Here is a 24,432-nt window from a genome sequence, read left to right as displayed (position 1 = left end):
TGTCTGTGTTGTGTCTTTTCTTCCATATACAAATTGGGATGAATCCATGTTGCTCATGACCTCAAACCGGTAGTTTCACCTATTTCTGCGTTAGTTCTCTTTCTAAATGGAAGCTATAATGTGCCTGTCATTCCAAAAAGTGTATAATTACTTACAACATAATCTGTCAACTAAATAAAGATCTTAAATGTGGAAAAAAAAAAGGCAGTTGAATAAATCCAACAATTAGCTACTGCAAGAGATTTAGAGACAGATGTTAGGAAGCTAAGGCTTGGGCATTATTTTTCTAATAGATTGGGGTTTGTTTTTTTTTTTTTTTTTTTTTTTTTTCCCAAAGGAGCACTCTCTCTCCTCTTTTTGATTCCTTATACCCAAGGGGTAGTTGAATGTAAATGATAGTTGAAACTTCCAGATCAGGCTTATTGCTAAACAGCTGTCCTTCTCATGAGCTCTTCCATGAAATGTTATGAAAATGGAATTTCACAGCCCTTCCTATTGCGCGTAGCTGGTAAATAAATATGCAGCTAAGGGAAGGATTCTTAGAGTGAGACAGACAACAGGTGACTGATTTTTAGGGAGACCAAGGAGTGAAGTTATACTGGTGATACAGAATAAAGAAAATTGTAGCAAGCCCTATTTTTATACACTTTAACATATTAGTGCAGCTAAAAAAAAAAAAAAAAAAAGGGAAATGAAGTGATTTTTTTCAGCTATGGTACCTATTTTCTCCTAAGGAAATACTGTCAAAACAAGTGAGATCTCGTATTTTTGTTTTGTTAAGAGCAATGTTTTGCAAATTGTAGGGTAACAAAAGACAATGTTTTCTTGAAGATTTAAAGTAAAACCTTCAATTTGTTTCAATGAGACTATAATGTTTATTATCTAAACAAACGCACCGTGTCAGTCTAGTTTTATAGAACTGACCCAACAATGAAATGCAGTATGTAAATAATCTACATTCATTGTGAATGGTTTGTTTAGTTTTAAGGAAATGTTCCATTTTAGTGATCTAAATGATGGTAGCTCAAGTAAAATCTCGTTGTTGTTTAAATGAGGCTGTATTCACTCAATGTAGGGTGATAGATGCTGTTTTCTATTCCATAGATATAATAAAGAGCTGGCTTCACTGGATTTGCTGTCATGTCAGTTAGTGGGGTTGGGACAGATTCACCTGGAGATATTACACACGTAGCATTTAGGATCTACAAGGCCTGCTGGTTTTTACTGGCCTTCATCTTCCAATATAAAGCACACAAAGGAAAATCTAAAATTATTTTTCTTTAAACTATATAAACTGTGTATTCATTACAAATGAAATTATATTTGAGACTAAACATGAACAGTGAGGGCAGGAAAGGGACACTTAATCTCTTTCCTTCCTACTTTCCACTGCAGCATTGCTCTGGTAAGCCATTTGTTGTCTCTTGATTTTACTCACATCTATTCCAGAAACATTTCTGAGCAGGCACTTGGCCTACAGCTCTGGGAAGTGGTAATTGCAGGCAGATGCACTCTGACAGCCACTTCTCTGGCTTCTAGGTAAATATTCTGAACAGTGGAACTCTCTTCTAGTAGTGGTCCACTCTTAAGCATTTCTGAAGAAATCACTTAATTTTGCATTCTTGAAATTTTTTGTGGTTTGGGCAAGATTTCACTCAGAACTTGTTTTTCCAGCTGCTAATCAAATAAAAACCTTCTTAAGTTCTTAGGTTATTCACAAAATTATTTTGCAGCATTGGTTCCCTCTCAAAAGCTGATGCTCTACAGTGGCTAACAGCAACAAAATTCCTCTACACCGCTGTGTGGTCTGTTCCCTGCATTTCATTTCTAAAATTCTCTGCTATTAATAGAAATATTTTTTATATATTCTGGGAGAGAAACAGACCTCATATGGATCATTTAGGAAAAAAACAACTATACAGACATTCTTCAGGTATTTTTGAGTGCAATGTTAAATAAACCAAACCATGGATAGCTAAAGAGCCATAAAGAAAATGTGTTTCTATTTGTAAGGTTATACATCTGAAAAATGAAGAAAAGGAGAATTTGTTCCCTAAATTACCAAGTAGAAATGTGGCTACATGTTCAAAAAGATGAAGATAGTTTCCAGAATTGCCACAAATTTCTATTTGGTTGTGTCTGAAAATGCAGATGTTACATGCTGATCTGCTGGATTAATTATGGTTGGGCATAATTCTAAAAATTATGGCACTATTTGACACTGATTTATAAGATCCACACAGAATACAGAAGACAAATCTCACAAAAAGTTTTCAAGCTTGGCTCTAAAATACCATTTTTATGATATCTGGAAAACTTCAAGTTGCTAGAAAATTGGTCTGCTTTTTTATTTAATGAACTCTATCTTTTCAATGTAATGTAAAGAATTCTTGAATTAGCATACAAAGTAACCTTTCTAAGGAGCATGCTGAATATTTTAAGCTATTATTAAATTTTAACTTTTTTTTTTTCTCTCCCTCCCCCTGTCCCAGGATGCCTTTGAGGTAATGGCTGAAAATTATGAGTTCAAAGAAAATGAAATATTCTGCCTGGAATTTTTAAGGGCAGCTTCTTTGCTGAAATCTCTTCCATTCTCAGTAACCAGTATGAAAGATATACAAGGGTTGCCCTGTGTGGGAGAACAAGTCAGAGATATCATTGAGGTAATGTACTTGTGAATTATCTGCCAATTGATTCTTTTACAGATCAGCATTTACAGGTCACAGAGAGGAGCACTGGTACCTCTATGTGTGTGTACAAACCTGCATTTCCTGTAATAGCAATGTGTCATCTATGCTTCTAACACAGAAACAGGGAATGAAATTATTTCTGGAAACCTTTTGTCATAACACAAGGCTCTGTCATGGAACCCCCACTCTTAGGAATGAGGGTAACAAGTGAACAAATACAAGGGAATAAATAAAACAATATCAGCTTTGCATGTAATTTCTAAGGGCTCACTCTGATTTGGATGCAACATGTTAACTGTTAATAGTTTTGTTCATGTGACTTCTGCCCTTGGCAACATCACTTTACTCACCTGAATGCTTTATTAGAAATACTCTTTTTTGTGGAAGTGGTAAATATTTTAGTACTTTAATGTTAAATTTTACCTTACTATGTTATAGAAAGTTATATATAGTTATAGCAGAGCCTTTTATCCAGGTGATGGATGAACTCTGCATTCTTACTGGAGCTTGGAGTATTCCCTGCCTTTTTCTTTAGTTCTTAGCCTTTTCAGGACCCACATCTCCGAGGGCTGCTGTTCCAGCAGGCAGCTGCTCAGGGGTCACTGCTGAGTGTTGTGCTTTGCTCTGATTCCTCATTTGCCCCAGTCCACCAGTTAAGAATGCAGCCTCTGGAGTGCTTTTAGTACCTTCTGTGTGGAGGCTGGGATTGCAGTCATGATCCCAGAGAAAACAGGATGGTTTGTTGGGGTGATTTTCTTTGTTAGTTTTGTTTTTAATTTTTATCAGAAAGACTAAAACAAATGTACACTCCAGAAAAAAAATTGTATCTGTTCTTACAATGGTCTTACTTTTGAGAGTAGAAAACTCAACCAAATAATGAAATCTAATTTTCAGGACAAGTCATTGATAGCTTGTAATAAATAACTGCTTTCTGGCTGTGACTTTATGAGTAAATAAGTACTGTGAAATATATTCCATGGTCCCAGTTTCTACTTCATCCTTGAGTAAATTTATGAGTAAGTAAGGACTGTGAAATTTATTCTGTGGTTCCAGTTTCTCCTTCATCCTTCAGTAATTTTCTTTCTTTAAAAGGGTTGCAGAATTTGATCCTAAGGGAATAAAACTACATGCTTGCTGGGGTTCTTTTATTGATTAATAAAGATTGATAAAACTTGATTTTAGATTATTTCACTAAACCTTATAATTGTAGTAAGATCTTAAAAATTATTTTTAATTTTTTAGAAGTAATATTTTTCTTTGTTTAGGAGATTATTGAAGAAGGAGAGAGTTCTAGAGTTAAAGAAGTGTTAAATGATGAGCGATACAAGGCATTTAAGGTAATTCCTTTGAGTTTTGCTGCAGTTGTTTAAAATTTCCCTTCCTTTAGTAGAACTTGGACAAAGCCATCAATTTTATTATAAAAGGACCACCAATATCAAGTAAAAAGAAAGATAGGTCTTGAAAAAAAGAAAGGTAAATCGAGAAACAGTAACAAGGAATAATGTGAAATATCTTTCTATTTTTAATTAATGTGATGTATACATAGTTGCTCTTAAGTAATGTAATGCAACTTACTCTTTGCTGTAGGTTTAATGTGATGTTGGTTTCATTTCTGCCTCTGCTGTTTATAATTTTAAAATGACTTCATTTTATTCTGGAATTAAGAAAATACCAGGTGAAGAAGATGACTCAGATCTATTGTAATTCTCTTTTGTGTGAGGCAGGAGGACTGGAGCTGTTTCTTCCCTAAATACATTGTAGAGTCTTAGTCACACAACTTCATAGTTGCAGGGAATAAAAACCACATAAATATTGCAGTTCCCATTACTGAAATATTTATTGAATTCTCCATTGGAAACATGTAAGCTGAACAAACATTTTTAAAAATTTTATCTGCATTTTTGATCTCCATAAATACCTTCTGTCTTCAGAAAAATTAAAACAGAGTAAAACAAATGGGACTGTTTAATTCTCCCTGGCACCACTCACTTTTGCTTCAGCTATCCAAAGGCTCTTCCATTCTCTGACCTACAAAACAGGTATGGAAAGGTATTCAGAGACAGCTGTGGATGCCATCTGTAGCAATATTCAAAAAGAGCTGTAGATTCACATGTATAGCAGGATTCAAGAAACAGACTTGCTTATTAATGCATGATTGCATTACAGCATGATTGAGGAACAGCTATTAAATCTTACACTTCAGGGTTTAAGAAAATCTCTTGGAGATTAGAATAAAACCTATCAGGAGACAAATTATCTCAAATACACTTTATGCCTTGTTTCACATACAAAATTAAAACAAACTTAGGTGGCTCTCTTCTTAGCTGAGCATGCATCTCAACATTTTGTCTAAATTAGTTGTAACCAGTTGTTCCCACCAATTTTTTATGAGATTCTAAGAAGAATCTCGTATTAGTGAATTCCTACATTTTACTGTTTAGCATAATCCTGGTACCTGCCGCTTCACTTATCATGACTTAAAAGATCACTGCTGGCCCCAGGACCGCGGTTATCAAATGACTGAATTAAATTATAGTCAATGTTTTAGGTGCAGGGACATGAACTGACAGGGTCAGTTTGCTTTCTTACAGAAGTGGGTGCTGCAGAGATTGAGTTTATGCAATTGGTTTAACCAGCTGAAAAGAAATGTGCTCCCTGTTACTTGTGCTGCACTGCTGGCAGCATCTCTAGCATCTAAAAGCATGTTAAATAACAATGAATCTAAGTATGGAGAGAAAAACCCACAATTTTGGTTTTTTCCCCCCTAAAAATTTGGATGCATAGAATCCTTTTTCTTTAGTTCTTTGTCTCAGTGTTAATTAAGTCTCCTAGAATCATTTAAAACCCAGTAATAGACCCTTTTGAAAATATTTCAGCACTAGCAAAAACATTAAAAGATAACAATCTAAGTATTTAAAAATCATATCCTTTTATAAGCACCTGTGATTTAGACAAGAATAGGTAATTTCACTTATTATATACAAAATGTACGGCAATTAATATTCAATATTAGCCATTATTTTAATTTTTCTCTTTTTTAATCTTAATTATTTCCAAGGAATTAATATCCACAAAAACACAAAATAAAGCAGGCTTGCTTTGGAATGCATGGAATTCAGAGGTTGTAGATTCAATGGAAAAGAGCAGTTACTCATGTCTTACACAACTACTCACTGAATTCCACAAAATTGCAAAGCAAGGTGGAGAGCTACAGTATTGACAAACTGAACATAAAGAACATGCTTTTGGGCAAGCATGAAAATTTTCCCTCTTGCTTTCATACCAGAGCTCATCTGAGATAGTGATCCAGTGAATAATGCTTACAGCTTCTGCTTTACATCCTCTCATGGGTATTAACTTAGTGAACAACATTACTTTGTCATAGATGTGATATGACCACTCAAAAATTTATGGTAAACTGGTAGATTTTGGATTGTTTTAGGTTGGTTTTTTTGTGTGTCAGTTTTTTGGTTTGTTTGGGGATACGTGTGTGGGGTTTCGATTTTTATTTTGGGCCTTTTCTTGATTGTTTGGTTTTTGTTTTGGTTTTTGTTTGTTTCTGTTTGTTTTTGGGGATTTGTTTGTTTGCTTGGGTTATTTTTTTCCCTTTTTTTTTTTGTTTTGAGAGCTGGTAGTGCATATAGAACAAAGCCATAATGTCAGTCAAATTATGGAGATAATCTTGTGACATCTCTTATTCCATCTGGTCAGTGTCAGGGAATTGATCTACCTAATGTTGCTGTTTGCATTTCTATTAAGAAACGGAGTAAAAATAGAGTTTATACCGTTATTTCAAACCATAGTTAGAAGTGTAGATTTTAGTAAATTACATAAAGGGGCAGGGACTACTGCTGTATTTTTGTTTAGAGTTCGCGTTATTGAGAACTGTCCATGTATAAAAGCAGTTCTCTGTTCAATGTAGTCATGCAAACAAGGGAAGCTGAATTTTTATGTTTGTATCCCACTATTTATCTTCAGTGTAGGATTAACTCTGCCCATTGCTTTCCTTGAGAAACCTTAGGGTTGCCTACTTATTATTAATTCAGTGCTCCTTTAGAAAACAGCACTGAAATGTTTTTCTATTGACCTTAGCAATTTACTTCAGTCTTTGGAGTGGGAGTGAAGACATCTGAGAAATGGTACAGAATGGGTTTGCGAACTGTGGAAGAGGTAAAAGCTGACAAGACCCTGAAGCTGTCAAAAATGCAGAAAGCAGGTAAGGTGAGGTGTCATAAAAACTTGTATCTCAGTGCTCTAAGAACTTGATAACAGAATCACAGGGGAAGGCAAAACTCATTTATACATCTGTTCTCTTGCTGCAGTCTTGTGAATACTGAATTATTAGGTGAAAATATTTGGACCAGCTGAGCTCCTATTTAAAAATGGTGTCATTCAAAACAAAGGAATATGCATATTTTTAAATTGCTTGCACAGGTACCAAATGAAATCTCCTATACACAAAACTATTAATGGTTCATTATTGCACAGGTTGTGAAAAAATTATGAAATTGGGAAAGCCCAGAACTACTTTTCAGAGGAGATCTGTCTCCCTCAAGGCAGCCCTACTTTACTGATAAATCTAGACTTGTAATAAAGTACTTATAAATTTTTTTCTACAATCCTAGGACATCTTAGCTTTAAAATGTTAAATATGGTCACATGAATAATGTTCCTTCTCCACAGATTTTGTGTGTATGCACTGTTTCCCTAAATGAATGAACTAATTTAAACAAAGAAATTAGTTACATTAAGGAAAACATATCCCATGATATGACATTAAAATAATGTCCCTTTATTTTTGCATTAAATTTGTCACCTCAGACTCCCTTGGATCAGATTTCTTGTATTCGTACTCCTTTGTCCCTTTTTCTTTTACATGTCGTATTCAAACGTGAAGCAAGCTGCCATACTGGCTTCTTTCAACACAAGCTCTGTGATCAGAAATTAGGTAGCTGGGATATTTCACCTACTTCTGAGCTGTGTACTTGTGCAGAACACCATAATTTTGGGAAGACTGCCTTTTGAAACAGTACATCCAAAAATGCCATTGATGGGAGCTAGTAGGGAAGTCAGAGTAATTTAGAAATAATCAAGTCCTAAGAAAGTGGAGCAATTATTGTAATGCTGCATTGACAGGTCACATGACAAATTGTAATGACAAAAATATATATAAACTTCTAAGGACAAAGATGAAGGATGAAAGAGGCTGTCTCTGGCCTGTGATACCTTGTACCCACACCACCTGTGATTTGGGCCTTGAATAATGCTGTGCATATTTTAATGTTTCTGTGGAGTGATCAACACTTTCCCCCTTTGATTTCCAGGGTTTCTCTACTATGAGGACCTTGTTAGCTGTGTGTCTAAGGCAGAAGCAGATGCAGTGAGCTTGATTGTCAAGAATACTGTGTGTACATTTCTACCAGATGCTTTAGTTACCATAACTGGTGGTTTCAGGAGGTGAGTGAAAAAAAATGAGGTCACTTGGCTGTTTTATGCAGGTGCACAAAAAAAAGATGTTTGTGTCTTGGAAAAAAAATCAAAGAAGCTTTGTGGGAAAGTATCAGTTTGTTTTCAACATTGTTTTGTGGGTTTGTTTGTTGGTTTGTTTGTTTTTTTTTTTCAAACAGGCGAGCAGTTCTATGCCAGTCCCAGGTTCCTGTTTTTTGTTGCTGTAGATGGTTAGTTTTACTGGATCTGAATTCCCAAGACTGAGATTATTGTAAGGTCATGCTTGAAGGAAAGATGCAACAGGCTTAAGGCGGTCTGGGTTTGTTTTTTTGGGGGGGCATGATTTAACAAGATCTTAGTCACATGAGTTTGAAATGTGCTGAGGCAGAGTTTGCACTGTTAGAAATATACTTGGAGTTAGCAGCTACTAAAATGACTATAAAGCACTGACTAAATTAAATATATACTAACATCTGTACAGGTGGGATGATCTCAGAATTCCTTTCCTGGTTGATTTTTATTACAAATAATTTGGGTCTTCCCCTGAAAAACCAAACCCAAAGCTGCTGTTCAGAAAAATACATTTTTCAGCACTTACTTGAGAGCTTTCTTACAGCCACACAACACAGTACTGAGACTGGGAATGGTCTTCAGGAGCTCTGCTTTCCCTGCTCTATTCTCAGTCTCCCATTATGTCCTCCTTGTTCTATACATTATGCTCTTAAACCAAAAAATGTAGTCAGTGCTAGCTCTTGTTGATGAATTTGATACTTTGTAAAAATTTGACTATATTTTAAATTCAAAAGTATCTTTCAAAGATATTTCTCGTAGAACTCAAAATACACAATTCTGTGACTCTTGTGCACCTAAAACTGATATGAGAACAAAAGACAGAAGAATATTAATAATTAATGTATCACCTGTGTGTTTTAATATTATAAGCCTAGACTCAGTCCAGTACTAAATTAACATCTTATATAATTTATAATTTCTACAGTACAGTGATTGTGTTGAATATTTTTATCATCTTTGTCCCTTTTAATGATATTTATAATTATTCCTTGTATATCCCATATTTATTGTAGGAATATTAGTGGCCTCCAGCTACGTAATTTCTATAAATCTGTGTGGTCAATAAGAAGCATTAGGCTTAAATAGGAACCCTGACCAGAGGTTTAAGAGCAAGATGAAATTTTATGTTCAAAACCTCAAGTGTCATCATTCTGCGAGTCTTTGTTTAAGAGACATGTGGTGTCTCTCAGGAGAGTCTCTGTTTAAGGGAGTCTTTCTTTAAGAGATTTTCCCCAATCAATCAGAGATCTTGTGTTATTGGTAACTTGGATGTAACTGATTAACACATCTAGATGGGTCAGAGCCTTACAGGTTATTTACTGAAAAGTCCCAGTTTCTTCTAATATAATGTATTTGTGAGCTTTGTTGGTAGCGTAGTTTGCAAAGTTTGAATCTCACAAATTAAATATAAGCCTTTTGTCTTGCTTATTATTGTGGGGAGATATGATAGTCATTCTCTTTTTTATTAAGAATAAACTTTGTATCTCTAAATGGGTGTATCAAGGCAGAAGAGAAATGATTTAAATATATATTGATGCCTACTAATGGGTAATTCTGTATATTAATTACATGCCTTTAACTGTACAAGAATATATTGAACTATAGGTTTCAATATATAGTCCTAAATGATATTTTACCAGCCCATGGAAAATAAATGCTGCATTGTAGGATTTGCAGATAGCTTGATGGATTGAGATACCTCTTTCAGGCACCTGTATTTTAATTGCTGAGTTGCAATAGGGTTGACTACATCTGTTGTTTTTTTGCCTGTTTCCTCTAGTGGAAATGCTCTTCAGCAAGAAGTTTGTGTAAGCTTAGTAGCTCACAGTTTTCAATTACCAAATTATTTTTGTTCCTTTCATCATTATATAACAATTTTAATAAAATAGGCGAGTTATATAATTTAAACAATTCCCTCATTTTACACCGTGTACACTGCTAATATAAGAGGGAAAACAGCTCACGATTGCTCTAAATGATATACTGATTCCCCAGGACCCAGATCTGCCTTGCTTTGTATTCCTGTTTCATAACTTGGAAAAAAATTAACAGCTGATTGTTCCAAATTTTTGATTGGAGAGTTGGAAGTCATGAGTCACATAAACCTTACTATGCAGGAGAAGGGGATGAATCAAAACAAGCAGAACTTCCATAGTGACCTGCAGCTATGGAGGTTAATTAGAGATGAAAGTGGAGATATAAGTTACATTCTTTTCCCCAAAGCTATTATGTACACACATGGATGGATATATTTATTGTATTACTAGATTTTTTTCCTTTAAATTCCTGAAATGTCAAGAAATCAGATGATGTAGAAATTCTTTAAATCAAAATTAAGAAGCATAGTATAAAGGTAAAGTAAGTAATAGGTTTTGTTCTGTTTTATTTCAAATCTCAGCAAACTTGTTAGCGGACTTTTCTTTGGATTGATTCATCTTTCACCTCTAGTCTTTTGTATGGCCTCTTTTTCTAGTCTTATAAAAAAAAATGAATCATGATGGCAACCCTTCATATCTTTCTAATTTGAAATAATTCAGGAGCAGAAATTAATAAATTAATGAAATCTAGATAAGTTTATCCCTCGTTGCTTTCCTATAGGAACACTTGGCTAACTGCTCTAAAACATTCCTTGAGTTTCAGTGAGTATAGTTTCAATTGAGATGTTGGGAGAGTTTTCTTTTTCTTTTTGTTTGTCTTTCAACCTTTTCTAACACTTATCTGGGTCATTATGAAACAGAAATTTCAACACTGTAATGCATGGAAATACAGAAATAGAGCAATTGTAGTTATAAAATAAATCACGCCCACATGGTGTGGAATGTATTTCATTTTCTGTTCAGGTAAGGTGCCAGGGAGGGTGACTATAGAGAAGGAAGAATCAAAGATGCTGATAGTGCAATATAAATTATGCCATGGACAACATTATTAGAAAGCCAGAATTTGCCATGCAAAGTCTGTTTGAATTGGTGTAGTATTATTTTCAGTGCTCAGCCTTTCTTATTTTGAGATTTAAGCTAATGAGACAAATTCTGAGGTGGGGAATAGCACCTCTTAATTTACACAAGACCCAGAGGGTGAAGTATCCCTTCCTACATTAACAGAGACCCTGGGATGGTGAGAAGAAACCATTTATTCTAATAAGCAACATCCCTGATAAATAATGCACTTGTCCCAGCTATATCCAAGTCAGGAGTGTTGTTTAGGCTAATGTGTGTTATCACTTTTAAATGAGTTAAACTGTGGACCTGACAACTTTTTTCCCATGGATATCAAAAGAGTAATTTTATTCCATGAACAGAATTAAGGACATTTCTGTAGTAATGCCATTATCTCATTTTGTGGATATCACTGCATGTTACAGAATATTTTATTCCTGTTAGCAGTATGTTAATGCCATTAATACTAATATTAGCATTGTTGTAGGGTCATTAGTAATGACAAGTAGAAAAATAACTTCACGGTAAGTTTCACGGCAGTGAAACTGGAGGGGTTTTCCCTTTTTTCCTGTAGATCCATATTAATATATGGCTTCAGAACAATTTCAAGAAAAGGTTGCCATGCACTGGACCGTTATAATATTCGATAAGATCCTGGGTTTTAGCTAACTTGATTTAGCTGCTGATACTTGGTTTTGCCCCATGATGTGATCTAAATTGAAGGTTTCATAAGAGCAGAAATACTTGGAGGAAACACTATATCCTATATGTAGTTTATGGTTTCAGTCTCTTTACTGGATGTTCATATGTCAATACATATACCCACAGCCTCCAAATTTGCCTGGAGAAGTTCAGAAGAGGATCTGGAATAAGAATTACATACAGTAATAAGAATATTATATATATATATATATATACATATATATATATACAAGAACTGCATTTTCAGAATGGTTTCCTGTGTGCCTTGTCCATATGGTTCACAAATTATTTACAAATTAGAGTTCAGTTTTATTGTGCTGCATGTAACACAATTGTGGTTAGCTCTGCAGCAGTAGAGCTGTTTCTTTATGATGTGAGAATGTGGTTGCCAAATCATCCACAGGCACTTATTTTTTTTGAAAATTATTTAGAGATCCTCTTAGTATTATGATTTCACTTCTCACTTTCTCAAATATTTACTTAGACACACTTGGCTTCTCCTACCTTAGCCTTTAGAGAAAGTGAAGTAGATTAAGGAGAAGCTTTGTTTTGGGTAATTTTTCATATTGCAGTTCTTAAGAAGCTGTTCAAGTGTCTTGGGCATTGCACCATGAAGAATAACTAGTGTATCTTGTCTTTTTTTTATCTTTGTGAGAGGTTAATTTTTGCATGCTGTATCAGTCTTCAGGGAAGTTTTATTCCCAGTCTCTCTTATTGTTAATTCTGTCCTAACATGAACCTGAGTGTAGATCACTATCTCTTTGCTTGAATTTTATATTATCTTTTAGAAATGAGGATTTCATACTCTGTAACATTTGTAGATAAGAATTATTAATAGAAAAGCAATGAAGAGAGCAAAGGACAGGGTGACTGTGTTTGTCAGGCACCACTGCCATACTTTTGTATATTACAATGCAAAAAAATTCTTTCCTGTGTGCAGTGACATTTCCTACAAGGCAAAGGAATGCATAAAGTAATGACATGGGACAGGATTCTGCTCTTTTCTCTTCTGTACCAAGAAAATAATTTAAAGATAGATCTTCTTTCAGTCTTGGAGATCAGATGAAATAGCTGAGACAAAGAAACACTTTGAGAGATTATTTTACAGGTTCATGCAGTGATAAATAACCAAGGTTGTTGTGGCACTTTCGTTTCAGAAATAAGACTTCTATATGGCATGTGGAATCACATTTATCTAACTGTGCTGGCACATGCTCATAAAGGATAACTGTGAGATTGAATGTCTGAAGAATATTACGCTTTCCAAGCTTTGGAATATACTCAAGACTTTGTGGTTTATTTAATCGAGTTTGTCGTGTGGTTTCTGGCTGAAGTTCTTGATAAATCACAGAACATCTGATCACAAGTTCTGATCCTGATAAAAAGCTCTATTTGACCTTTTGATACTGCATATTCCTAATAAGAGTATTCTTTTGGAGGCTGTAGATGTTCTGCAATGAGGTTAGAAGTCCTGACATAACACCAAATTTTTTTTAGGTTCTCAGAGCAAATGTATTTGAAGTGCCATTATACAAATTATTTTCTTTCTCTGCAGATCTAGGATTAAAATAGTGTTGGATTTACTTGCTAAACTAATAGAAGTAATTTTGCAGAAGATTCTTGCATTAAGTTTTTAGGCAAACTCCTAAGCAGAGATTGCTTCTTCTACTTATACTTTGTTGCTACAGTGTACCTTTGCATTTACACTGTTCTTAGGTACAGTTATTTCTATGCTTTTTTATTTTTACTCTGAAACACAAACTGTGGTAAGAGAAGATATAAACTGTATCCAGGTGCTCAAATCCAAATACTGTAATTCTGTAATTTCTGCTCACTTTTTTCTACTGCTGTTAAAAGAAGTAGATATTTTTAAATGCAGGTATTTAATTTTTTTCCAGGGAGAAATCTGCTATAAAGGAGCTGTGAGGCAAGCTGCTTGCTGAACATTCAAGCTGATATGGTAGTTTGCACACACTCAAATTTAAGCAGATCCTGGAATAATCTAGCAATTATTCCAGCAACAGACTGGAGAGGCTTCTTGGCTGTCATTCATGAGCACAGACTTTCTTCTGATAAACTGTAGCCAACTTTGGATGAGAGTTTTAACCTGGAGATGTTCTAACGTGATGTGACTGGTTTTAAAGCTTAGTAAAACAGCTTTGCCTTCCCAAACTCCCTAAGATTAGAAATGCTTGAACTTGAGGTATTGATATGCTGCAAGTAAAAATATTCTCAGGCAGGAGTTACAAGCACTGCAACTGTGAAAGAACAGGTTTCTGCTTTTAATTTTCTGTAATCCATTAAAAATTAAGTTGGGAAAGGAGAAAATCAAATTAATGGCTAGCCAAGTCAATTTAAAAGGTAATCTATTGGAGTAATTCAGATGCTTCCTTTTGTCATTAGAGCTTTGATTATTTTCCCAGTCATTTAATCTATTATTAGCCACAATGAATCATTAAGTAGAAACTGATGAATAAGGTATTTGGGGGTGATAGACAAAAAGAACTTTGTAAGAGCCCATCAAACTTAATAAAATTGAGCACATGGCAGAGCAGTCTTTCAAAAACTTGTTGATTCAAAGCTTTTACATGCCCTACACTACTTGACCTTTTCCTACTTTCACAGACTTTTAGCTCATTAGAAGGATGCTGTTTAGCTATGTACCTCTCTTATCTCTAGAGATAGTTCAAATGATGGGTCAAGCATGGAACTGGAAATGGAGGTGGCTGATTTCTTCAAAACTAGATGTTTTGCACTCTGTATGTAGAAAACTCCCTGCCTTAGTCTTACAGCTTCTGTGATCTCCCTATACCTCTGGAATGCATTTGTAAGAGCCTTTACAGAGTTTAGTGTTTTCTGTTTCCTATCAAGTCTGATGGTGACTGCTCATAAGTAATCCAGAGCAATACAAGTAATGTTATAAAGCAAGACATGAAATCTCAGACTGTATTATTTTGGGATTGTTAAACAAAGTCTCTTGTTGGTGTTTTCTTTTCTTTTTAAGCTTAATTGGAAAAAATGAGACTGAAAAACAAAACTAGGGGATTCTATTTCCTTGTCTGGCAGTCAGTCTGAAATTTTATTTATGATACATGATCAGATTTGTTACCATTTTAATCTAGACAAAATTTTCATTTGAAACTGATGAAAGTTTTTAAAGTTACTGCATTGATGGATGCTTTGTGCTATTAACAATATTTGTCATTACAGTGTATAAGGAATATTGAAGTGGCATTTTCAAACTGCAAAGGCAAACTTGTGGTGACAAAGCAGCATATTGCAGGTACACTACTAGAAGTAAGACAGGGCATTGTCCTAAGAATAGATTATTTTTTTCCACATCTTCATGTCATGTTCATTTGATAACCAAATGAATTGAAATGAAAAACAAAGTGAGCAATTACTAGAACAGAAGACAGTTTATATCTGAAGGAAGAACAGAATGACATCTAATAATGGTATTTGAACAATTTTTCTCCTTTTGCTTTTTTTTCCTTATTTGCCCTGTAAGATCATTTTCAATAATTTTTTCTACGTAAGGGTCAGCCATTTGGCATGTCTAGATTTCTAAACTACATGAAAATGTTTTTAAAATGCTTGCCACTGCATAAAACCAAAATGTTAATGGCTTCACTAAGTCAAATTAAATTTTAATGGCCATGGTTTAATTTTTCTTTCAGCCCATTCACATCCTTTAAGCAGCATTAAATGTGATTCAGTTGTCTTCTAATATCACAGCTGACCTGAATAGCCTTTTCAATTAGATTTTTAGATGAAGCAGATCTGATACATTCTAAATAAATAAAGATCTCTTTTTATTGGTTAAATGCTGATATTCACAGCTCATTTAATCCTTTTATAGAGATGCAATGTCAAAAGAAGAACCTTTTTTTTGTGCAATGCTAGTTATAATGTGCAGAGATGAGATAAAAATTCACATCTTTGTTTTGTCAGTGAATGGAAATTAAGGAAGAGGAACTCAAAAAGATCTATTTAAGGCTTTAAGAAAGATGCATGACTGAGAAGTGATGAAAATTTTTTGACAAGAAGTCACACATTAAAAGCATTTTATGAAATGGTGTGAAGAATAGTCAGTTAACAATGCACATTCCCCTCAGAAATTTATTCTGACACCTTACAAATAATCTAATACCGAAACAGTAGATGTCCAATGTTTTTTAAATTTGATTCAGTCTGTACTAATGTAAAATGTTTTAATTTAATCTTTTCATGGATTTAGTGTTTACAACATAGTATGCCTTTTACATAGACAAAAAGTAATAGAAATTGTTAGAAATCTACCATGGCTTTACAAAAGCATCTTTGATGTTTCCATAATTCTGTTTGATGTTAGTTCTCATTTTTGGATGACAGTGTCTCAAAACCTTCACTATGGAACAGAGACGACTCACCGTGATAAAACCTGCCCTGTGTATGTGTGCAGGCATGGGGAAAGGGCCTTCTGGGTTTACTGCTCAGTGTGGGACCCAAGAAAAGCCATCTGGGCCATCTGATGTGCAGAAAGCTGGGCTGAGTGGCTTGCACTGCCCGTGTTTCCTTTCCAGTGGCTTTGCTTATCGAAATGCAAGAGAATGGTGCTGTCATTAGCTGGAGTAGATTTCAGCACTGAGTTCAGTTTTGCCATTTTGGTAGCTTGTGTGAGTGTCAGATTATAGCTAACAGCTAACTTGCTCTCTCCTGATGTGAAGTCCCAGCTCTGAAACAAACACCAATCTCTCATGACGGCTGGCTCATTAGACCCACCTAAGTGGAAAGGAGCAGTGACAGCTGTCAGTACGAATTACAGTACTCCCAGCTCCAAACTGCAGTGGCTTCTGCAGTGCCACTCCTTAAGATAATATTCCATTAGAATTCCAAAAATGTAAAACTGATTTTGCATTATTTACACAATTTTCTGGACAAGTTTTGCTGAAGTGAATGTTTTGAAAAGTTATAAAGGGAGTATGATGCAATTATTTATAGTCCTACTATATCAGTGAAATGTACTTACTAATGCATATTCTACTGGCCATTCCCACTTTAAAAGGTTAGCAATAAAATTGTTGTGGTTTTTATTATGCTAGGTTAACTGAAAAGTATTAATTCATCATTTTAGAACAATGAGCATGTGCAGTGGTGATTACTATTTGCATTATGGAAATTAAACATGTAATTGCTAAGTTCTGGTATGACTTATCTTAAAAACAATGCTCTGGTGTTTTGGAAGGGGAAATGCTTTGCCCTTCTTTGAACACAATTCTTCCAATATGCAAGAACATAATTTTCAATGAACATAAAACATGTATTAAATAAATTCAGAAAAGGTCTTTTGCACAGGACACAGGCACTGTTGCTGAGACAGTCTGAATAGGACACCACATCATTAAAAAAAAGTCACATCGAGTCTGACTGCCCCAGGTATTATAACACATAATCTGGGGCTAAGGCAGGGAGGCAGGTTGCATGATACAGAGCATGTACTAAAATTGATTGATCAGTATAATTTAATAAGCTGGAAAACCTGCTTCCTGCATTAGGGTTGAACTGTTGCTCTTTGAATGTTCTGGTAGTTTGGGAATAGATTAATATGATATGTCATGGGGGAATAAAAGCTCTTATGATTAAAGGGGAAGCTGTACAAATAATTGGTACCTAACATCAACATGTCCAGAGATGCATTCATAGACAGAAAGAGCTTCATTTTCAAACTCTGTAGAAAGAAGGACAAGCAGTTCTTTATGATAAAAACTCGTGCAAGATCAATGATGGTAACTGTCGGACCTTCTGTAGTAGAGTCATGTTATTTGTGCTGCAATGAATTTAAAGTGCATACGATAGGGCTCAAGCAGTTTGCCAGACTTGTTCTTTCTTGTGCTACTGATATTCATTCCCTAGGTATATTACATAGGGAAGATGCTAAAGGGAGCATATGAATAAGTAACTTCCACTAAGTTTTGAATTCTATTGTACGCTTTATAATGCATAAGACAGTCTAAATTTTCTGAAGTTTTGATTAATTCTTTTTGGAATTTTATTTTAGTGGCTTTTCAGTGATATTTGGTTTGTTGTTTGTTTGGTTTGGATTTTCTTTATGACTATTGTTTGTTTTCTGTGAAAATTTTCAATTCTCAATGAAGAACTGTGCAGAAATGTAATTATTTTTCTGGTAGGGGCTATAATTCAAATGTTTTTTTTTCTTTAGCAAAATGAATTTTCTAGTTAGAATTTCTCTCTCATGATTAGCCTCAGCTATAGAATTTCCTATTGACGTGGTGTCATTTCATCTAAAGACAAGAGTATATGCATCTGGAAGAGATAGGCAGAGAAATCTCTTTGAAGCATCACAATGCCTTTGCAAGATCACTGAAATATTTTGATTGAGGTTTTAGACAACAAATTGAATTGACAACTTGTATTAAAACATTTCTGTCTCTTTTATTTTCAACTGTCCACCTAAATCCTTTTTCCTTTTCTCATTTTCTTGGCCAGCTCTACTAAATCCTCACTGTGAATAATAGATTGAGTGATTAGAGAGAGAATAAACAATCAACTATAATTATCACTTGGAATTGGTTGCAAAACCAAATGTTTCAAGTAATTAGTGAGGGGTTTTTCAAAAATGTTTGTTTTTTTTGCCTTTTACATGGATATTATGGGGAGACATCATATTTTGAAGTACTTCTCTGAAGAGTCACAATAATTGGAGTGTCTCTTATAGACATTTAACATGAATTCAGCTAATACCATGCACTGATTTCTGAAATGCTCAGCCAGTGAATTTAAGTGGATCAATTTTAATACTTAGGCCAAGAAGCATGTTCAAGTATAATATTTAAAATATACTACTTGTAAAGTATTTTCCATATATGGATGAGCACTAAGTATCTTACAAGTTGTCTCACAAATAAAGGGGTCTAAAATAAAATACATTCATGATAGTACATAAAACTGGTAAGTAAAAAAATCTTCTAAAAGTTATAGAGCATTAGGCACAAGGAGGACTATTAAGATAGTGGAATATACTAAGGGAAGGATGAAGTAGCAACATTTTAAAAAGAGGAGATTTCAGATAAAGTAGTAAGATAAGAGAGAAACATAAAGTACAAGAGGTCATATCAAAGCTATACATGGCTTTGATGAGATGGAGATGCCTAGTTTGATAGCTCTTTTCCTTACAGGTTATCTATAAAATAGCTTCATTGGGATTCACCTGCCAAGAAGAGGATATCTTACAAAATCGAGGCCACTCAAGGTGGGAATGGAATGAAGACAGAATAATTGTCTTGGTAACACTAAGAGACATGCAGAAGAAAGTGACATTCTTTCTAAAGGAAAATCATCAGAATCCTGCATAAAGGGTAGTTGAAACAAAACTCTGGCACCAGTCTTAGACTAAGCAGTAGAGAAAGCTGTAAGGCAGCATTAATAGGCCGAGGATAGGGTTTGGCTATGATTAAGAAGCTTAATTAATGTGCTAAGACAGAATAGTGCTAATAATGCTTAGCCAGCTTTCTGTTAGACATGTCTAGGTGCACCTGGAAACAAGTGTCAATTTCTTGTTTTGTTGCACACAATGATACTTAAGCATCTCTTACCTATGGACTGCAGTGCCTTTGCCTAAGTGATTTGGGACAGAAATAGAAATTATTTAATTCATTTCGGCTTGTGCACAGTCTTTCTTGGATGTGTGTTGTTTTCTCTGAGAAGTTTCTGATGCCTCAAAGTTTTTGAGTGTATTTCTTACTATTAACATGCTTTACTCATAAGTGTCTCAGGGCATCTGTGTCAGAGCTGACGTTGTTCTGAAAATTTTGCATTGTCTTAGTGAACAGTTACTCTGACAAACAATAGTGTTCAGTGGTTCACCATGTGAGAAAGAGGTTCTTCAGGCTCAGATGCATGTGGTTCAGCGACTGCAGAAGCAAATGCCTAATGTTTAGAGTCAAGGGATCAAAAATAAGTTTAAATTATGCTATGTGTTGTACTTTGTAATTTTTTCCATGGTACCTGGCTTGAAAACAGGACATTTATAGCAGAATTTACTTATTGCTGATAGACTCTTTAGCAGGAGTCCAAGTTTATTGTAGAGTGGTTAGTTGCTGTACAGATAGTTGACAGCACAAGTTAAGAATGATGTTTTCCTGTCAGATAATCATGAGAAAAGCTGCAAACATCAGTGACCTTCCTACTAGGGGACACAATTTGCAGATCCCTGTGAGCAAGAGTAGCCACAACATTTTAATTAAGTGTGATGTGATCTTGCTAGTGGTGTGGTGACATGAAAACAAGGAGGTAGCTGCTGGTTAAATTTTTTTGTTACAATATGAGTCAGGATATTTTCTACATGTCAGATAACAGGAAAAGACTAAAAAGGTTTACAATAAATCGTGTATGAAAGACAAGAATTAAAATATATAGTCAGAAATAGTCCTTTTAGCTGCTTTCAGTTTAGAAGTGGTGGAATATATTATGGATTGTTGCTCTACAGTGGGAGAGGTAGATGGAAATGTCTCAGGCAATCTTTTTGAAGAATGGAAAATCAGGATTAAATAGCAGCAAACCTAATATGATAGATGTGATTATAATCATCTGCTATGAGAGCTGTTCTTTCATACCACTAGGGCCTATCTTGGAGAGCAAAAACCCAAACCCATTAAAGCCTTGTGGGTTACTTCTTCTCATATACATGCTTATAAACTCATGCTAGTTCATAAAATAATTACCTTATGTGCTTTATCTTGTGCTACTGATCAAGGATGGCAGAATATTTTCCTTTTATCTTGGCATATCTTCAAGCTAGACACAGGTCTAGTGGATAAACCCAAGAAACTCACCTGATTAATTGGTCCTCTTGCAGTGATTAATGTGTCTAGTTGCACCTAATTTGTTTACCTTCATTATAGCATCACCATTGGATATGGATATGATATCTAATGGGGATGTTATATACTGGATAGAATATCCTTCTTTCATGCATTTGTATCACTACAATAAATGGTATTACACCCACATTTAGCCAATGTAGATTTGACCCTCACCATTCTTACCTTATAAATGAAACGTGAACAACTCATCCGTCTGCTCTCACTGAAAGGTCAGTGGGAGCTTGGACACTGATTTCAGTTGAATCATGGCAAAATAGGGGGTCACTTTCAACTGAGTGTTTGAGAAATTGAACTGGCTAGAAATGGTGACCCAGGGAATGCATCTTCACATTTCACCTGAATATTAAAAGATGTACCTATATTGAAGAGACCCTTGAAATGTCTCATTACCTGAGGTCACAAAACAGTGCAGGTTGAAAAAGTCAGGATTGTTTTCAGAAAGAAGTCAGGACAAGAAAACAAGAAATATGACATGACTGGTTCTTTGAGAGACTCTCTGAAAATATATGGCTAGAGCTTTATGACATCTGGATCAGGAAGAAGGGCACAGAGAGAACTCTAAAAAGCTACATTCTCAAACAGAGTATTTCGTTGCCATGGTTTGGGAATTAAGGAAGTTGGTTAGTAATAATCAGAGAAGTTTTCAATCTAGAATTAAATAGACTAAGTCAACTTCATGAGCTCCTTAGGCTGATGGAGAATCACATCTTGGAGCAGAGAAAGGAAATGTTGTAAAGGAAGGTAACAAGATTTCACAATGGAGGGATTTACTCAAGTTAGAAGTTAAATTTAATGACAGGCTTGTCCATACTTTGAAAGGCTTTTCTGGTATGCCTGTACTTGTAGAATATATTGTCAGCCTTTCTCTGCGGAGATGCAGTGTTCCTTTGATAGTATACTTTAAATGATTTTCTCAAATGGAAAAACTATTTTGGCCCAAAGGGTGTAACTATTTCACCTTCAGGGAACTGCTGGCAAACAGTGTACATTCACACCACACAGCTGTCTTGGCAAGCCACTCATGTAAACCAAGTAGACAAGTTTTGAATTTCAGTTTCTTTCTCTGTAAAAGGCTAGTGTTCTCAGTGTATCCCACAGATTAGGAGTAAAGTCTTCTTCCCTTAAACAAAATTAATAGATTACACAATCCAAATTAGGTATTGAAAGGGAACAATCTCATTTTCTCTGTGTTATGCTTCTGTAAGATTCCCTACCTACATTACTTGCAGTAGGGGTAACTACTGCAAGTGCAGTTATTGAAAATGTATGTCAGCTCAATCCTGGAAAAATTCCACAGTTCACTCTAAAAATTTGAGTGAGCAATTTTCTTAAATCTAACCAGATTGTGCATGTGCTTGAACTTTAAACTGTGCATATTTTTTTCAGAAGTACTTAAGTAAAACTTGTTAGAAAGGCTAGACTCAAACTCACCATGTTGCAGCTGTCTGCTGGCAGCTACTCAAATATTTAAATTGTATTATATCTCCTTTGATTGAATAGATTGATAAAATACCTGAAAGTAATCATAACTAAAGTAGAATTACACATATTGCCCCAAAATGCTGGAATTCAAAATTTGGCCTCTCATGTCTTTGTCATGAGAAGATGCTTGAACAATTACCTACACTCCTTGGCCATTACACCATCAGCTCAAACAGAAGTGGTAATCCTATTTCATGTTAGAGTTTCTCAGAGATGTCTTATTTCTGGTTGTCCTTTCCCCCCCCACTGTGGATGCAAGCAATCTATTTCTCAGTTCAAGGAATTTCAATAGAAAAACTGTCATGTTTATATAACTTCCAGTACAGCTGAGCAGGAAGCAAATAGAAACCTTTATTTTTATGGTAGGTTGATTCTACGGATTGTCCCATCACTGCGAAGTAAGTGAAACCCAGGCTGAACATAAAATATCATTCAGGCATTCTGAAAAAGCCTGTTTCCTTCCTCACATTGTCTTTTAAATTGTTTAAAGAGAATGTTTTGATTTTTAGAAATGCGGAAGTAGACACGCATGAAAAATATCTTTTTGATGAAAGTTTCTGTGACAAAGGGATATGTTAAAGGAATAAGCCTTTTGAAACACTCAAGAGAATTAGTTAGAGAGAATTAAAATGGATGGGGTTTGAATTCATGTTTTCAATCTACTGCCAGAAAGCTTCAGGACAAATTGTTGCTATAAAGCTGATTGTTAATTTTGTTAAAGTATCAATATAGACAAAGAACTTTTAACTTCATCTTTAAAATAAAATACTATATCTTAAATATAAGCTTACATATATTTATGAGATTCTGAGTAAGTAAAATGGAAATGTAATTCTGAACCAAGCAATTTTGTCTTGGACAAAAGAAATCTAAACTAGTAAATGGAAACCACCTTAGTTGCAAGATAAATTTTTTTACCGATTGCAAAAAAAGATGTGACTAGTAGTTTAGTGAAAGCATTTTTAAAATAGACACCTTTCATAATTAATAATGCAGACTTTTATTTACTTATTTCAGTAAATAATTTGAATGTAGCTGAACTTTCTATTTTTTCTGCTGCATTATTAATGATGTCGAAGAGATCACTAGGTTACTTTTTTAGCAATATGTGTCTCACTTAGCTGAGGTTTTGGTTTGCACCACCTGAGATAGAAGCAAAAAACTGGAAAGCTTTCTGACTTCTAAATCTCAAATGTCAATGCATTGCAAGTATTCCATCCTACCTTTAGGTATTTCGAGTACATATATAATCTATAGCCAGCTCTGGCCAAATTTCTTCTCTGGCAGAACACCAGCAGAATGTGGACAATGCACCTGAATTGGTCTTGAAAAATATTAATAGCTATACATAAGGGATAATCCAGATCTGGAAGGATTCAGTGCTCTCCCAGTTTGTGGGAGTCTGTCCTGGAAAGTGCCAATCACCAATTACCTCCAAAGACAGAAATCCTAAAAACCTTAACCTTCTCTTTCATCCTCACATATTAATTTATTTTTGGATAGAGGTAGAGGTAATTTTCTTTACCTTCCTTTCTTAGTGGTTGTTGTTATTTTGTTTATTTGGTTGGGGTTTTTTTGTTTGTTTGGGGTTTTTGGTTGGGTTTTTTGTTTGTTTAGGTTTTTGTGTTTTTTGTCCCTAAAGTACATCATACTCTCTGGTAATTCACCTAAATTTCTAGCATCTGAGTACACTGATCTCTTATTTGTATTCTTCAAAATTGGAGGGAGTTGATTTTCCTTGTCTCCCAGTTTGCATAATTCTAAAGCTGTCTTTAAAGATTTTAATTAGGCCAAAAGAAACTAGGTACTTCAGGATGTCTGAGCAGGTCTAGTCTGAGATGCCTCCTCTTATAAATAATAAAAACATATCTTCTCTCCAGTCAGGTCTGATTCCTCAGTACTTATTACATACTGGAATATGTTATTTTTTCCTGCAGATTTCAGAATAATTAAAATCTGTAAAATTTCTGGTAACTAAGGATGCTGTACCACTGTCTTACAGGCTGTTTCTGAAGAGTGAGAAAGCTTGTTTCCATAGAATGTGCAGACAGAAGAGTTGATGTGTGCAAAACTATATAGATGTTTTAAGACTAAATTCATCTGCATACCTCACATTTCAGCTGAATATATGAGATCCCAAATCCACATCAATACTTATTGGACTGTATGTCTCTTTCAAGCACTGTTGAAGTGGTTTTGTTTTGTCATTGATTGGCA

The 24,432-nt window shown here is 34.8% G+C and overlaps 1 protein-coding gene across 1 annotated transcript in view; it reads left to right on the top strand.

Annotated features, from left to right (window-relative positions):
* Positions 1–24,432, top strand: part of DNTT (DNA nucleotidylexotransferase) — an 82,654-nt gene that overhangs the window by 17,721 nt on the left and 40,501 nt on the right. Inside the window, exons 4-7 of the mRNA XM_053984125.1 lie at positions 2,493–2,663; positions 3,956–4,027; positions 6,783–6,906; positions 8,015–8,147. Coding sequence (XP_053840100.1) covers positions 2,493–2,663; positions 3,956–4,027; positions 6,783–6,906; positions 8,015–8,147 — 500 coding nt within the window. The remainder of the gene's footprint in view (positions 1–2,492; positions 2,664–3,955; positions 4,028–6,782; positions 6,907–8,014; positions 8,148–24,432) is intronic.

The sequence above is a fragment of the Vidua macroura genome, chromosome 8 (genome assembly GCF_024509145.1).
Source record: "Vidua macroura isolate BioBank_ID:100142 chromosome 8, ASM2450914v1, whole genome shotgun sequence".
Classification (NCBI taxonomy): domain Eukaryota; kingdom Metazoa; phylum Chordata; class Aves; order Passeriformes; family Viduidae; genus Vidua; species Vidua macroura.
The sequence above is the reverse complement of the archived record's forward strand: the minus strand, read 5'-3'. Positions and strand labels throughout refer to the sequence as shown.